Source organism: Oncorhynchus mykiss, chromosome 26 (genome assembly GCF_013265735.2).
Source record: "Oncorhynchus mykiss isolate Arlee chromosome 26, USDA_OmykA_1.1, whole genome shotgun sequence".
In the NCBI taxonomy this organism is placed as follows: domain Eukaryota; kingdom Metazoa; phylum Chordata; class Actinopteri; order Salmoniformes; family Salmonidae; genus Oncorhynchus; species Oncorhynchus mykiss.
In genome coordinates this window covers 618,287-633,858 of record NC_048590.1, presented here as the reverse complement: position 1 = coordinate 633,858, position 15,572 = coordinate 618,287, and the positions used below count along the sequence as shown (strand labels likewise).

The 15,572-nt window shown below is 49.2% G+C and overlaps 1 protein-coding gene across 2 annotated transcripts in view; it reads left to right on the top strand.

Moving 5' to 3' along the window:
• Positions 1-13,116, top strand: part of LOC110516588 (insulin-like growth factor 1 receptor) — a 136,126-nt gene extending 123,010 nt beyond the window's left edge. The window contains exons 19-22 of one of the 2 annotated variants that reach the window (XM_036963725.1): positions 1,795-1,960; positions 2,088-2,217; positions 8,211-8,345; positions 11,860-13,116. In XM_036963725.1, the coding sequence (XP_036819620.1) occupies positions 1,795-1,960; positions 2,088-2,217; positions 8,211-8,345; positions 11,860-12,481 (1,053 nt within the window). In that variant the 3' untranslated portion in view covers positions 12,482-13,116. Of the gene's footprint in view, positions 1-1,006; positions 1,262-1,794; positions 1,961-2,087; positions 2,218-8,210; positions 8,346-11,859 lie in introns of those variants that run through there. The other variant, XM_036963726.1, reaches the window with a different exon arrangement.
• The last annotated feature ends 2,456 nt before the right edge of the window (positions 13,117-15,572 follow it).

The following is a 15,572-nucleotide window of genomic DNA, read 5'->3' as shown; positions in this document are numbered from 1 at the left end:
TAGTGTTCCCTTTATTTTTTTGAGCAGTGTATATCTTTTTTCCTATTGCGTTATTGACTGTCCTGTGTATCCCATGTGTAACTCTGTGTTGTCTGTGTCGAACTGCTTTGCTTTATCTTGACCAGGTCGCGGTTGTAAATGAGAACTTGTTCTCAACTGGCCTACCTGGTTAAATAAAGGTGTTCTCAACTGGCCTACCTGGTTAAATAAAGGTCAATAAAAACAATGTAAAAAGAAACTCTACCTCTGGTGAGTAATATCTCGAGACTTCCGTAATATTAGACATCGCGCACCAGCTGTAATTGACAAGTAGACACACACCACCCCTCGTCTTACCAGACTAAGCTGTTCTGTCCTGCTGATGCACGGAAAACCCAGCACACTGAATATTATCCTTATCAGTGTCGTCATTCAGCCACGCCTCGGTGAAACATAAGATATTACAGTTTTTAATGTCCTGTTGGTAGGACAATCTTGAACAGAGTTTATCCAGTTTATTCTCCAGTGATTGTACGTTCGCTAATAGATGGAGGCGGGTTACCCACTCGCTTACGAATCCTCACAAGGCACCCTGAACTACATCCCCTGTATCTCCATCTTTTCTTCACGCGAGTGACAGGGATTTGGGCCTGGTCTGGGAGAAACAGTATATCCATCGCGTCCGACTCATTAAATTAAAGATCTTTGTCCAGTTTGAGGTGAGTAATTACTGTTCTGCTATCCAGAAGCTCTTTCCGGTCTTACGAGACGGTAGCATCAACATTATTCTCAAAATAAGTTACAAACAATGCGAAAAAACACACAATTGCTTAGGAGCCTGTAAACCGGCAGCCATCCCCTCCGACGCCATTGCGTGACAGGCCCTTACATTACCTAGCCCTACTCTACACCCTAACCCTTCAATACCTCATCCGATCTCCCGACCTGAACTTTCCTACTCTGTCCTCTACCGTACCCACCTCAGCTCCCACATGGACTCTAACCTCCTCTCTCTCCTCCCCTACAGCCGTCCCAGTCCTACAGTCTCAACCTCCCTCCTCTGAAGAAGATTATTCAGATGGACTCTGACCTCCTCTCTCTCCTCCCAACAGCCGTCCCAGTCCTACAGTCTCAACCTCCCTCCTCTGAAGAAGATTATTCAGATGGACTCTGACCTCCTCTCTCTCCTCCCAACAGCCGTCCCAGTCCTACAGTCTCAACCTCCCTCCTCTGAAGAAGATTATTCAGATGGACTCTAACCTCCTCTCTCTCCTCTCTCCTCCCGACAGCCGCCCCAGTCCTACAGTCTCAACCTCCCTCCTCTGAGGAAGATTATTCAGATGGACTCTAACCTCCTCTCTCTCCTCTCTCCTCCCGACAGCCGTCCCAGTCCTACAGTCTCAACCTCCCTCCTCTAAAGGAGATTATTCAGATGGACTCTAACCTCCTCTCTCTCCTCCCCTACAGCCGTCCCAGTCCTACAGTCTCAACCTCCCTCCTCTAAAGGAGATTATTCAGATGGACTCTAACCTCCTCTCTCTCCTCTCCTCCCCTACAGCTGTCCCAGTCCTACAGTCTCAACCTCCCTCCTCTAAAGGAGATTATTCAGATGGACTCTAACCTGCTCTCTCTCCTCCCCTACAGCTGTCCCAGTCCTACAGTCTCAACCTCCCTCCTCTGAAGGAGATTATTCAGATGGACTCTAACCTGCTCTCTCTCCTCCCCTACAGCCGTCCCAGTCCTACAATCTCAACCTCCCTCCTCTAAAGGAGATTATTCAGATGGACTCTAACCTCCTCTCTCTCCTCCCGACAGCCGTCCCAGTCCTACAGTCTCAACCTCCCTCCTCTGAAGAAGATTATTCAGATGGCTGGGGAGATAGCTGATGGGATGTCTTATCTCAACGCTAACAAGTTTGTCCACAGAGACCTGGCCGCCAGGAACTGTATGGTGGCAGACGACTACACCGTCAAGATAGGTGGTAAGAACAGACAGACTTCCTACTAAAGAATTACAATTCTATTAGACTTGTAATTTAGCCTCGTATATTGATGTGGACAGTGTTTTTCTACGTGCATGTTAAGTCATTCTTCCCTGTGTGTGAGTAGATTTTGGTATGACCAGAGACATCTATGAGACAGACTACTACCGTAAAGGAGGAAAGGGGTTGCTGCCGGTCCGATGGATGTCCCCCGAGTCCCTTAAAGATGGAGTGTTCACCACCACCTCTGATGTCTGGTAACTGCACCATTCATCCATTCACCTTCTCATTTCAATGAGGATGGAGCAATTTATTTCACTTCCAGGAGGGACTACATTTAAAAGGAATGGAGCCAACCTTGTAGAAGAGCCTGAACCCCTCTCTCCATGTGGTCCCCTCTTGGGAAGCCATTTAGCCTGATGTTTTGAGAGGGAGTGGAACACAAGTCCCATTCCAGCTTCTGTCTGTCTGTTTAAAGCAGAGCTGGCCAGTACGTCTCACTACCGTTTATATAAACAGTACACTACTACAGCACACTACAGTAAATATCTCTTCTCTACATTACTCCTCTCCTCCAGTAACTCCTCTATATTACTCCTCTCCCCCAGTAACTCCTCTACATTACTCCTCTCCTCCAGTAACTCCTCTACATTACTCCTCTCCTCCAGTAACTCCTCTACATTACTCCTCTCCTCCAGTAACTCCTCTACATTACTCCTTTCCTCAAGTAACTCCTCTACATTACTCCTCTCCTCCAGTAACTCCTCTACATTACTCCTCTCCTCCAGTAACTCCTCTACATTACTCCTCTCCTCCAGTAACTTCTCTGCATTACTCCTCTCCTCCAGTAACTCCTCTATATTACTCCTCTCCCCCAGTAACTCCTCTACATTACTCCTCTCCTCCAGTAACTCCTCTATATTACTCCTCTCCTCCAGTAACTCCTCTACATTACTCCTCTCCTCCAGTAACTCCTCTACATTACTCCTGTCCTCCAGTAACTCCTCTACATTACTCCTCTCCTCCAGTAACTCCTCTACATTACTCCTCTCCTCCAGTAACTCCTCTGCATTACTCCTCTCCTCCAGTAACTCCTCTACATTACTCCTGTCCTCCAGTAACTCCTCTACATTACTCCTCTCCTCCAGTAACTTCTCTACATTACTCCTCTACATTACTCCTCTCCTCCAGTAACTCCTCTACATTACTCCTCTCCTCCAGTAACTCCTCTGCATTACTCCTCTCCTCCAGTAACTCCTCTATATTACTCCTCTCCTCCAGTAACTCCTCTATATTACTCCTCTCCTCTAGTAACTTCTCTACATTTATCCTCTTTTCTTCATGTCCTCCAGGGCTTGAGGACTGGGGAGGGGGAGTCTGGGGGGACCAATAGGGGAGTGGGTAGCTTTAACGGTCCTCTTAATGCTGATTGTTTCTTGTGAGAAGGAAACGACCCGACACTACGACGCGACACTCTCCCTGGCCAGATTACAGAGCGGACCCAGAAAATACACGCATACACCTCTGATCACACACACTTCCTCTCTCACACACACACACACACACACACACACACACACACACACACACACACACACACACACGCGTGTAGGGTCAGGGTGTATAGGGTGTATAGGGTGTGTAGGGTCATGGTGTGTGGGGTGTTTAGGGTCAGGGTGTATAGGGTGTATAGTGTGTAGGGTGTGTAGGGTCATGGTGTGTAGGGTGTTTAGGGTCAGCGTGTATAGGGTGTGTAGGGTCAGCGTGTATAGGGTGTGTAGGGTCAGGGTGTGTAGGGTCATGGTGTGTAGGGTGTATCGAGTCATGGTTTATAGCATGTGTAGTGCTATGGTGTATAGGGTCATGGTGTATAGGGTCAGGGTGTATAGGGTCATGGTGTATAGAGTCATGGTGTAAATATATGGTGGTCATGGTGTATAGGGTCATGGTGTATAGGGTCATGGTGTATAGGGTCATGGTGTATAGAGTCATGGTGTAAATATATGGTGGTCATGGTGTATAGGGTCATGGTGTATAGGGTCATGGTGTATAGGGTCATGGTGTATAGAGTCATGGTGTAAATATATGGTGGTCATGGTGTATAGGGTCATGGTGTATAGGGTCATGGTGTATAGGGTCATGGTGTATAGAGTCATGGTGTAAATATATGGTGGTCATGGTGTATAGGGTCATGGTGTATAGGGTCATGGTGTATAGTGTCAGGGTGTGTATAGGGTGTGTAGGGTCAGGGTGTGTAGGGTCAGGGTGTATAGGGTCATGGTGTATAGAGTCATGGTGTAAATATATGGTGGTCATGGTGTATAGGGTCATGGTGTATAGGGTCATGGTGTATAGTGTCAGGGTGTGTATAGGGTGTGTAGGGTCAGGGTGTGTAGGGTCAGGGTGTATAGGGTCAGGGTGTATAGGGTCATGGTGTATAGGGTCATGGTGTATAGGGTCAGGGTGTATAGGGTCAGGGTGTATAGGGTGTGTAGTGTCATGATGTGTAGTGTCAGGGTGTATTGGGTGTGTATAGGGTGTGTAGGGTCAGGGTGTATAGGGTCGTGGTGTATAGGGTCATGGTGTGTAGAGTCATGCTGTATATGGTGGTCATGGTGTATAGAGTAATGTTTTATAGCATGTGTAGTGCTATGGTGTACAGGGTCATGGTGTACAGGGTCATGGTGTATAGGGTCATGGTGTGTAGAGTCATGCTGTATATGGTGGTCATGCTGTGTAGGGTCATGGTGTATAGGGTCATGGTGTATAGGGTCAGGGTGTATAGGGTGTGTAGTGTCATGATGTGTTGGGTCAGGGTGTATGGTGTATAGTGTCAGGGTGTATTGGGTGTGTGTAGGGTCAGGGTGTATAGGGTCAGGGTGTATAGGGTCATGGTGTAGGGTCATGGTGTATAGGGTGTATAGGGTCATGGTGTGTAGGGTGTATAGGGTCATGATGTGTAGTGTGTAGGGTCATGGTGTATAGGGTCAGGGTGTATAGGGTGTGCAGGGTCAGGGTGTATAGGGTCATGGTGTATAGGGTCATGGTGTGTAGGGTCATGGTGTGTAGGGTCATGGTGTGTAGGGTCAGGGTGTATAGGGTCATGGTGTATAGGGTCATGGTGTATAGGGTCATGGTGTATAGGGTCAGGGTGTATAGGGTCATGGTGTGTAGGGTCATGGTGTGTATGGTCATGGTGTATAGGGTGTGTAGGGTCATGGTGTACAGGGTCATGGTGTACAGGGTGTGTAGGGTCATGGTGTATAGGGTCATGGTGTACAGGGTGTGTAGGGTCAGGGTGTATAGGGTCATGGTGTATATCAAATCAAATCAAATGTATTTATATAGCCCTTCGTACATCAGCTGATATCTCAAAGTGCTGTACAGAAACCCAGCCTAAAACCCCAAACAGCAAGCAATGCAGGTGTAGAAGCACGGTGGCTAGGAAAAACTCCCTAGAAAGGCCAAAACCTAGGAAGAAACCTAGAGAAGAACCAGGCTATGTGGGGTGGCCAGTCCTCTTCTGGCTGTGCCGGGTGGAGATTATAACAGAACATGGCCAAGATGTTCAAATGTTCATAAATAACCAGCATGGTCGAATAATAATAAGGCAGAACAGTTGAAACTGGAGCAGCAGCACGGCCAGGTGGACTGGGGACAGCAAGGAGTCATCATGTCAGGTAGTCCTGGGGCATGGTCCTAGGGCTCAGGTCCTCCGAGAGAAAGAAAGAGAGAAGGAGAGAATTAGAGAACACACACTTAGATTCACACAGGACACCGAATAGGACAGGAGAAGTACTGACCCTAGCCCCTAGCCCCCCGACACATAAACTACTGCAGCATAAATACTGGAGGCTGAGACAGGAGGGGTCAGGAGACACTGTGGCCCCATCCGAGGACACCCCTCCTAGGGTCATGGTGTGTAGGGTCTGGGTGTATAGTTTGTATAGGGTGTGTAGGGTCAGGGTGTATAGGGTCAGGGTGTGTAGGGTCATGGTGTATATGGTGTGTAGGGTCCGGGTGTATAGGATATGTAGGGTTAGGGTGTATAGTGTAATGCTATGTAGGGTCAGGGTGTGTAGGTTTAGGGTGTGTATAGGGTATGTAGGGTTAGGGTGTATAGTTTCAGGGTGTATAGGGTCTGGATGTGTAGGGTCATGGTGTGTAGAGTCAGGGTGTATAGTGTCATGGTGTGTAGGGTGTATAGGGTCAGGGTGTATAGTGTCATGGTGTGTAGGGTCAGGGTGTATAGTGTCATGGTGTGTAGGGTGTGTAGGGTCATGGTGTATTGGGTCAGGGTGTGTAGGGTGTATAGGGTCAGGGTGTATAGTGTCATGGTGTGTAGGGTCAGGGTGTATAGTCTCATGGTGTGTAGGGTGTGTAGGGTCATGGTGTATAGGGTCAGGGTTTGTAGGGTGTATAGGGTCAGGGTGTGTAGGGTCATGGTGTGTAGGGTGTTAGGGTCATGGTGTGTAGGGTCATGGTGTGTAGGGTCATGGTGTATAGGGTCAGTGTGTGTAGGGTCAGTGTGTGTGGGATCAGGGTGTGTAGGGTCAGTGTGTGTAGGATCAGGGTGTGATGGGTGTATAGGGTCATGGTGTATAGGGTGTGTAGGGTCAGGGTGTATAGGATATGTAGGTTTACGGTGTAAAGTTTCAGGGTGTATAGGGTATGTAGGGTTAAGGTGTATAGGGTCATGGTATATAGGATATGTAGGGTTAGGGTGTGTAGGTTTAGGGTGTAAAGTTTTAGGGTGCATAGGGTATGTAGGATTAAGGTGTATAGTTTCAGGGTATATAGGGTCTGGGTGTGTAGGGTGTATAGGGTCATGCTGTATAGTGTCATGGTGTGTAGGGTCATGGTGTGTAGTGTCATGGTGTGTAGGTTGTATAGGGTCATGGTGTGTAGTGTCATGGTGTGTAGGGTGTATAGTGTCATGGTGTGTAGGTTTAATAGGGTCATGGTGTGTAGGGTGTGTAGGGTCATGGTGTGTAGGGTCATGGTGTGTAGGGTGTTTAGGGTCATGGTGTGTAGGGTCTTGGTGTATAGGGTCAGGGTGTGTAGAGTCATGTGTGTAGGGTCATGGTGTATAGGGTCAGGGTGTGTAGGGTCATGGTGTGTAGGGTGTATAGGGTCATGGTATGTAGGGTCATGGTGTGTAGGGCCATGGTGTATAGGGTCAGTGTGTGTAGGGTCAGTGTGTGTGGGATCAGGGTGTGTAGGGTCAGTGTGTGTAGGATCAGGGTGTGATGGGTGTATAGGGTCATGGTGTATAGGGTGTGTAGGGTCAGGGTGTATAGGATATGTAGGTTTAGGGTGTAAAGTTTCAGGTTGTATAGGGTATGTAGGGTTAAGGTGTATAGGGTCATGGTGTGTAGTGTCATGGTGTGTAGGGTCATGGTGTGTAGGGTCATGGTGCATAGTGTCATGGTGTATAGGGGCAGGTGTGTAGTGTCATGGTGTGTAGGGTGTATAGGGTCAGGGTGTATAGGGTCTAGGGTCAGGGTGTGTAGGGTCATGGTGTGTAGGGTGTGTAGGGTCATGGTGTGTAGGGTCATGGTGTATAGGGTGTGTAGGGTCATGGTGTGTAGGGTCATGGTGTGTAGGGTCATGATGTATAGGGTCATGATGTATAGGGTCATGGTGTATAGGGTCAGGGTGTATAGGGTCAGGGTGTGTAGGGTCTGGATGTGTAGGGTGTATAGGGTCAGGGTGTATAGTGTCATGGTGTGTAGGTTTTATAGGGTCATGGTGTGTAGGGTGTGTAGGGTCATGGTGTGTAGGGTGTTTAGGGTCATGGTGTGTAGGGTGTATAGGGTCAGGGTGTATAGTGTCATGGTGTGTAGGTTTTATAGGGTCATGGTGTGTAGGGTGTGTAGGGTCATGGTGTGTAGGGTGTTTAGGGTCTTGGTGTATAGGGTCAGGGTGTGTAGAGTCATGTGTGTAGGGTCATGGTGTGTAGGGTCAGGGTGTGTAGGGTCAGGGTGTGTAGGGTCATGGTGTGTAGGTTCATGGTGTGTAGGGTCAGGGTGTATAGGGTGTGTAGGGTCATGTTGTCATGGTGTATAGGGTGTGTAGGGTCATGGTGTATAGGGTCATGGTGTGTAGGGTCATGGTGTGTAGGGTGTTTAGGGTCATGGTGTGTAGGGTGTGTAGGGTCATGTTGTCATGGTGTATAGGGTGTGTAGGGTCATGGTGTATAGGGTTAGGGTGTGTAGGGTGTATAACCCTGTCTCCTCTCTCTCTGCAGGTCTTTTGGGGTGGTATTATGGGAGATAGCCACACTAGCAGAGCAGCCCTACCAGGGGATGTCCAATGAGCAGGTGCTGCACTTCGTTATGGATGGAGGACTGCTAGACAAACCAGACAACTGCCCTGACATGCTGTGAGTTACACACGCACACACACACCTGGGTGTCCGTTAGCCCGGTATATCTGGATTTTTGCCCCAAAAAATTGAAAAGCCGATAAATAAAATTGGTGCTGGCCAATTGTCCGGGGGAAGAAAAATCCTTTTGCGAAATAATGTTTTTTAGTCCATTGATGGAAATACCATTCGATGGAAATATATTTGACCGGTCAGGCTTATCGGTATGTAGGTTACTTTGCATAATTTTGTGGAATTAGATTGGTGCGTGTGTACAGTATATTCCCTGGACCACCTCCTCCCCCTCTCCCTGGACCACCTCCTCCCCCTCTCCCTGGACCACCTCCTCCCCCTCTCCCTGGACCACCTCTTCTCCCTGGACCACCTCTTCTCCCTGGACCACCTCTTCTCCCTGGACCACCTCTTCTCCCTGGACCACCTCCTCCTCCTCTCCCTGGACCACCTCTTCTCCCTGGACCACCTCTTCTCCCTGGACCACCTCCTCCCCCTCTCCCTGGACCACCTCTTCTCCCTGGACCACCTCCTCCTCCTCTCCCTGGACCACCTCTTCTCCCTGGACCACCTCTTCTCCCTGGACCACCTCCTCCCCCTCTCCCTGGACCACCTCTTCTCCCTGGACCACCTCCTCCCCCTCTCCCTGGACCACCTCTTCTCCCTGGACCACCTCTTCTCCCTGGACCACCTCCTCCCCCTCTCCCTGGACCACCTCTTCTCCCTGGACCACCTCCTCCTCCTCTCCCTGGACCACCTCTTCTCCCTGGACCACCACCACCATCTCCTCTCCCTGGACCACCTCTTCTCCCTGGACCACCTCTTCTCCCTGGACCACCACCACCATCTCCTCTCCCTGGACCTCCTTCTCTCCCTGGACCTCCTTCTCTCCCTGGACCACCACCTCCCCCTCTCCCTGGACCACCTCTTCTCCCTGGACCACCTCTTCTCCCTGGACCACCTCTTCTCCCTGGACCACCACCACCACCTCTCCCTGGACCACCTCTTCTCCCTGGACCACCTCCTCCTCCTCTCCCTGGACCACCTCTTCTCCCTGGACCACCTCCTCCTCCTCTCCCTGGACCACCTCTTCTCCCTGGACCACCACCACCACCTCTTCTCCCTGGACCACCTCTTCTCCCTGGACCACCTCTTCTCCCTGGACCACCACCACCATCTCCTCTCCCTGGACCACCACCTCCTTCTCTCCCTGGACCTCCTTCTCTCCCTGGACCACCACCTCCCCCTCTCCCTGGACCACCTCTTCTCCCTGGACCACCTCTTCTCCCTGGACCACCACCACCATCTTCTCTCCCTGGACCACCTCTTCTCCCTGGACCACCACCACCATCTCCTCTCCATGGACCTCCTTCTCTCCCTGGACCACCACCTCCTTCTCTCCCTGGACCTCCTTCTCTCCCTGGACCACCACCACCATCTCCTCTCCCTGGACCTCCTTCTCTCCCTGGACCTCCTTCTCTCCCTGGACCTCCTCCTCCTCTCCCTGGACCTCCTCCTCCTCTCCCTGGACCTCCTCCTCTCCCTGGACCACCTCCTTCTCTCCCTGGACCACCTCCTCCTCTCCCTGGACCACCTCCTTCTCTCCCTGGACCACCACCTCCTTCTCTCCCTGGACCTCCTTCTCTCCCTGGACCTCCTTCTCTCCCTGGACCTCCTCCTCCTCTCCCTGGACCTCCTCCTCCTCTCCCTGGACCTCCTCCTCCTCTCCCTGGACCTCCTCCTCCTCTCCCTGGACCTCCTCCTCCTCTCCCTGGACCTCCTCCTCCTCTCCCTGGACCACCTCCTCCTCTCCCTGGACCTCCTCCTCCTCCTCTCCCTGGACCACCTCCTTCTCTCCCTGGACCACCTCCTTCTCTCCCTGGACCACCTCCTTCTCTCCCTGGACCACCTCCTTCTCTCCCTGGACCACCTCCTTCTCTCCCTGGACCTCCTTCTCTCCCTGGACCTCCTTCTCTCCCTGGACCTCCTTCTCTCCCTGGACCTCCTCCTCCTCTCCCTGGACCACCTCCTCCTCTCCCTGGACCACCTCCTTCTCTCCCTGGACCACCTCCTTCTCTCCCTGGACCTCCTTCTCTCCCTGGACCACCTCCTTCTCTCCCTGGACCACCTCCTTCTCTCCCTGGACCTCCTTCTCTCCCTGGACCTCCTTCTCTCTCTGGACCTCCTCCTCTCCCTGGACCACCTCCTTCTCCCTGTGCCTTCTCTTTGGGGGTCTGCCAGTCCGGTAGCCTGTTCAGCCTGTTAGGTTTCAGCAGCTTAGGGCTCTGCCAGTCCGGTAGTCTGTTAGCTCTCAGCAGCGTGGGGCTCTGCCAGTCCGGTAGCCTGTTAGGTTTCAGCAGCTTGGGGCTCTGCCAGTCCAGTAGCCTGTTCAGCCTGTTAGGTTTCAGCAGCGTGGGGCTCTGCCAGTCCGGTAGTCTGTTAGGTTTCATCAGATTGGGGCTCTGCTCTATTGACTGGAGGCTGTAATGTCTAGTATACTGCCATCTATTGACTGGAGGCTGTAATGTCTAGTATACTGCCATCTATTGACTGGAGGATGTAATGTCTAGTATACTGCCATCTATTGACTGGAGGCTGTAATGTCTAGTTTACTACCATCTATTGACTGGAGGCTGTAATGTCTAGTATACTGCCATCTATTGACTGGAGGCTGTAATGTCTAGTATACTGCCATCTATTGACTGGAGGCTGTAATGTCTAGTATACTGCCATCTATAGACTGGAGGCTGTAATGTCTAGTATACTGCCATCTATTGACTAGAGGCTGTAATGTCTAGTATACTGCCATCTATTGACTGGAGGATGTAATGTCTAGTATACTGCCATCTATTGACTGGAGGCTGTAATGTCTAGTATACTGCCATCTATTGACTGGAGGCTGTAATGTCTAGTATACTGCCATCTATTGACTGGAGGATGTAATGTCTAGTATACTGCCATCTATTGACCAGAGGGGGAAATATAACATCACTTTAAATGCTTCACAAACAACCCTATCTGGAAAACAAGTATTACTGTACACACACACACACACACACACACACACTTGTGTGGACATGTATAGATATGGAACGTGAACTGTTTTGGTGCTTGAATTGAAAGAACTACTGCCTGCACCCATTAGATAATATCTAACTTCTCTCTCTCTCTCCTACCAGGTTTGAGTTAATGTGTTGGCAGTACAACCCATTAGATAATATCTAACTTCTCTCTCTCTCCTACCAGGTTTGAGTTAATGTGTTGGCAGTACAACCCATTAGATAATATCTAACTTCTCTCTCTCTCCTACCAGGTTTGAGTTAATGTGTTGGCAGTACAACCCTTTAGATAATATCTAACTTCTCTCTCTCTCTCCTACCAGGTTTGAGTTAATGTGTTGGCAGTATAACCCATTAGATAATATCTAACTTCTCTCTCTCTCTCCTACCAGGTTTGAGTTAATGTGTTGGCAGTATAACCCATTAGATAATATCTAACTTCTCTCTCTCTCTCCTACCAGGTTTGAGTTAATGCGTATGTGTTGGCAGTACAACCCTAAGATGCGTCCGTCGTTTCTGGAGATCATTAACAGCATCAAGGAGGAGCTGGAGCCACCGTTCAGAGAGATGAGTTTCTTTTACAGCGAAGAGAACAAGCTTCCAGACACAGAGGAGTTAGACATGGAGGTAGAAAACATGAAGAATGTTCCTTTAGGCCCAGCTGCCTCTTCACGGCCCCCCATCCCCTGCCCCCCCACCACCTCCGGGTCCGCCCTGCCCAACCAGCCCCCTCCTCCCCCCTCCCAACAGACATCAGCCTCCACGGCCCCCGACGGTCCATTAACGCTGGGCTCCACCCCCCCTTCAGCCCCGTCCTCTGGGCAGGTTCAGCCCCAGGCTCCCTCGTCTCCCTGCTCCCCAGCCCTCGTGGCCACCAGCCAGGCCTGCTGCTCCCGAGTGGCCCCTGGCCCTTCCTCAGCCCAGAGTTCAGGGGCGTCAGAACAGGTGGAGTCCAACGGCCCCGAGGCGGTCGCCCAGGTCCTGCTGCGACCAGCCTTCAATGACTCACCACCCTACGCACACATGAACGGAGTGAGGAAGAAGGAACGTGCCATGCCCCTCCCACAGTCCTCGGCCTGCTGATCCTAGTGGACCTCTCTCCATCCCTCATCCCTCTTTTCTAAAGAGCTTGGTGGACTCCTCTGTGGTGGGACTCCTCTGTGGTGGGACTCCTCTGTGGTGGACTTCCTCTGTGGTGGGACTCCTCTGTGGTGGGACTCCTCTGTGGTGGGACTCCTCTGTGGTGGGACTCCTCTGTGGTGGGACTCCTCTGTGGTGGGACTCCTCTGTGGTGGGACTCCTCTGTGGTGGGACTCCTCTGTGGTGGACTTCCTCTGTGGTGGGACTCCTCTGTGGTGGGACTCCTCTGTGGTGGGACTCCTCTGTGGTGGGACTCCTCTGTGGTGGGACTCCTACTTTTTCATTCTGTTATTGTATTGACATTGATATAAAGCACCTCCTGCTGAGGCCTGCTGGGAGGACCCTGACCCACAACCTGAACAACGTTTTTTTTTTTTACATATAGTCCTTTAGGCCCAGCTACCTTTATATATAAAACGCAAGTCCGTTGTTCAGGAAGGTTTCTGGTTACCGCTACCAGTCAAAAGTTTGGACACACCTACTCATTCAAGGGTTTTTCTTAATGTTTACTATTTTCTACATTGTAGAATAATAGTGAAGACATCAAAAACAAACAAAAATAAAAAAGTGTTAAGCAAATCAAAATATATTTGAGATTCTTCATGATAGCCACCCTTTGCCTTGATGACAGCTTTGCACTCTTGGCATTCTCTCAACCAGCTTCATGAGGAATGCTTTTCCAACAGTCTTGAAGGAGTTCCCACATATGCTGAGCACTTGTTGGCTGCTTTTCCTTCACTCTGTGGTCCAACTCATCCCAAACCATCTCAATTGGGTTGAGGTCGGGTGATTGTGGAGGCAAGGTAATCTGATGCAGCACTCCATCACTCTCCTTGGTCATATAGCCCTTACACAGCCTGGAGGTGTGTTGGGTCATTGTCCTTTTGAAAAACAAATGATAGTCCCACTAAGCCCAAACCAGATGGGATGGTGTATCGCTGCAGAATACATCACACCACCTCCATGCTTCACGGTGGGAACCACACATGCGGAGATCATCTGTTCATCTACTCTGCATCGCACAAAGACACGGCTGTTGGAACCAAAAATCTCAAATTTGGACTCATCAGACCAAAGGACAGATTTCCACCGGTCTAATGTCCATTGGTCGTGTTTCTTGGCCTAAGCAAGTCTCTTCTTCCTATTGGTGTCCTTTAGTAGTGGTTTCTTTGCAGCAATTCAACCATGAAGTCCTGATTCACAGTCTCCTCTAAACAGTTGATGTTGAGATGTGTCTGTTAGTGAGGCTGGTAACTTTAATGAACTTATCCTCTGCAGCTGAGGTAATGCTGGGTCTTCCTTTCCTGTGGCGGTCCTCATGATAACCAGATTCATCATAGCGCTTGATGGTTTTTGTGACTGCACTTGAAGAAACTTTCAAAGTTCTTGACATGTTCCATATTGACTGACCTTCATGCCTTAAATTAATGATGGACTGTCATTTCTCTTTGCTTATTTGAGCTGTTCTTGCCATAATATGGACTTGGTCTTTTACCAAATAGGGCTATCTTCTGTATACCAACCCTACCTTGTCACAACACAACTGATTGGCTCAAACACACAACTGATTGGCTCAAACACACAACGGATTGGCTCAAACACACAACTGATTGGCTCAAACAAACAACGGATTGGCTCAAACACACAACTGATTGGCTCAAACACACAACTGATTGGCTCAAACGCATAAAGAAGGAAAGAAATTCCACAAAAATAACTTTTAACAAGGCACACCTGTTAATTAAAATGCATTCCAGGTGATAACCTCATAAAGCTGGTTGAGAGAATGCAAAGCTGTCATCAAGGCAAAAGGGTGGCTATTTAAAGAATCTCAAAATGAAAATATATTTTGAACTCTTTCTCTTTTTTGGGTTACGACGTGATTCCATTTGTGTTATTTCATAGTTTAGATGTCTTCACTATTATTCTACAATGTAGAAAATAGTACAAATAAAGAAAAACCCTGGAATGAGTAGGTGTTCTAGAACCCTGGAATGAGTAGGTGTTCTAGAACCCTGGAATGAGTAGGTGTTCTAAACTTTATACAGGTACTGAGATGGTACACTATATATATATATAGTGTGTTTTCTATTAGGTTTTCTAAATATCCCCAAATGGAGACGTGATGGTTGGTTGGCTCACTGTGTAATATTGGGGGGCATTATTATTATTGTGAGGTAAATGTTAAATCTTCTGTCTGGACGCCACGTCAACGGTCAAGCGCTGTCTGTCTCTGTGTCTGTGTTGTATATCAGTGGATGGACAGACATGATCCTCTCTGTTGGACTGGGACAAGATGGTCATCACTGATGATGGTTAGTTGTCTGGTGTGAACTACGTCTTCTCCCTTTTGTCTTGTCTGTGATTGACAGGAATCATTCTGACACTAGTGTAAACTACGTCTTCTCCCTTTTGTCTTGTCTGTGATTGACAGGAATCATTCTGACACTAGTGTAAACTACGTCTTCTCCCTTTTGTCTTGTCTGTGATTGACAGGAATCATTCTGACACTAGTGTGAACTACGTCTTCTCCCTTTTGTCTTGTCTGTGATTGACAGGAATCATTCTGACACTAGTGTAAACTACGTCTTCTCCCTTTTGTCTTGTCTGTGATTGACAGGAATCATTCTGACACTAGTGTGAACTACGTCTTCTCCCTTTTGTCTTGTCTGTGATTGACAGGAATCATTCTGACACTAGTGTAAACTACGTCTTCTCCCTTTTGTCTTGTCTGTGATTGACAGGAATCATTCTGACACTAGTGTAAACTACGTCTTCTCCCTTTTGTCTTGTCTGTGATTGACAGGAATCATTCTGACACTAGTGTAAACTACGTCTTCTCCCTTTTGTCTTGTCTGTGATTGACAGGAATCATTCTGACACTAGTGTAAACTACGTCTTCTCCCTTTGTCTTGTCTGTGATTGACAGGAATCATTCTGACACTAGTGTGAACTACGTCTTCTCCTTTTGTCTTGTCTGTGATTGACAGGAATCATTCTGACATTTGCGTAAACTACTTGTCGTCTCCTAAGC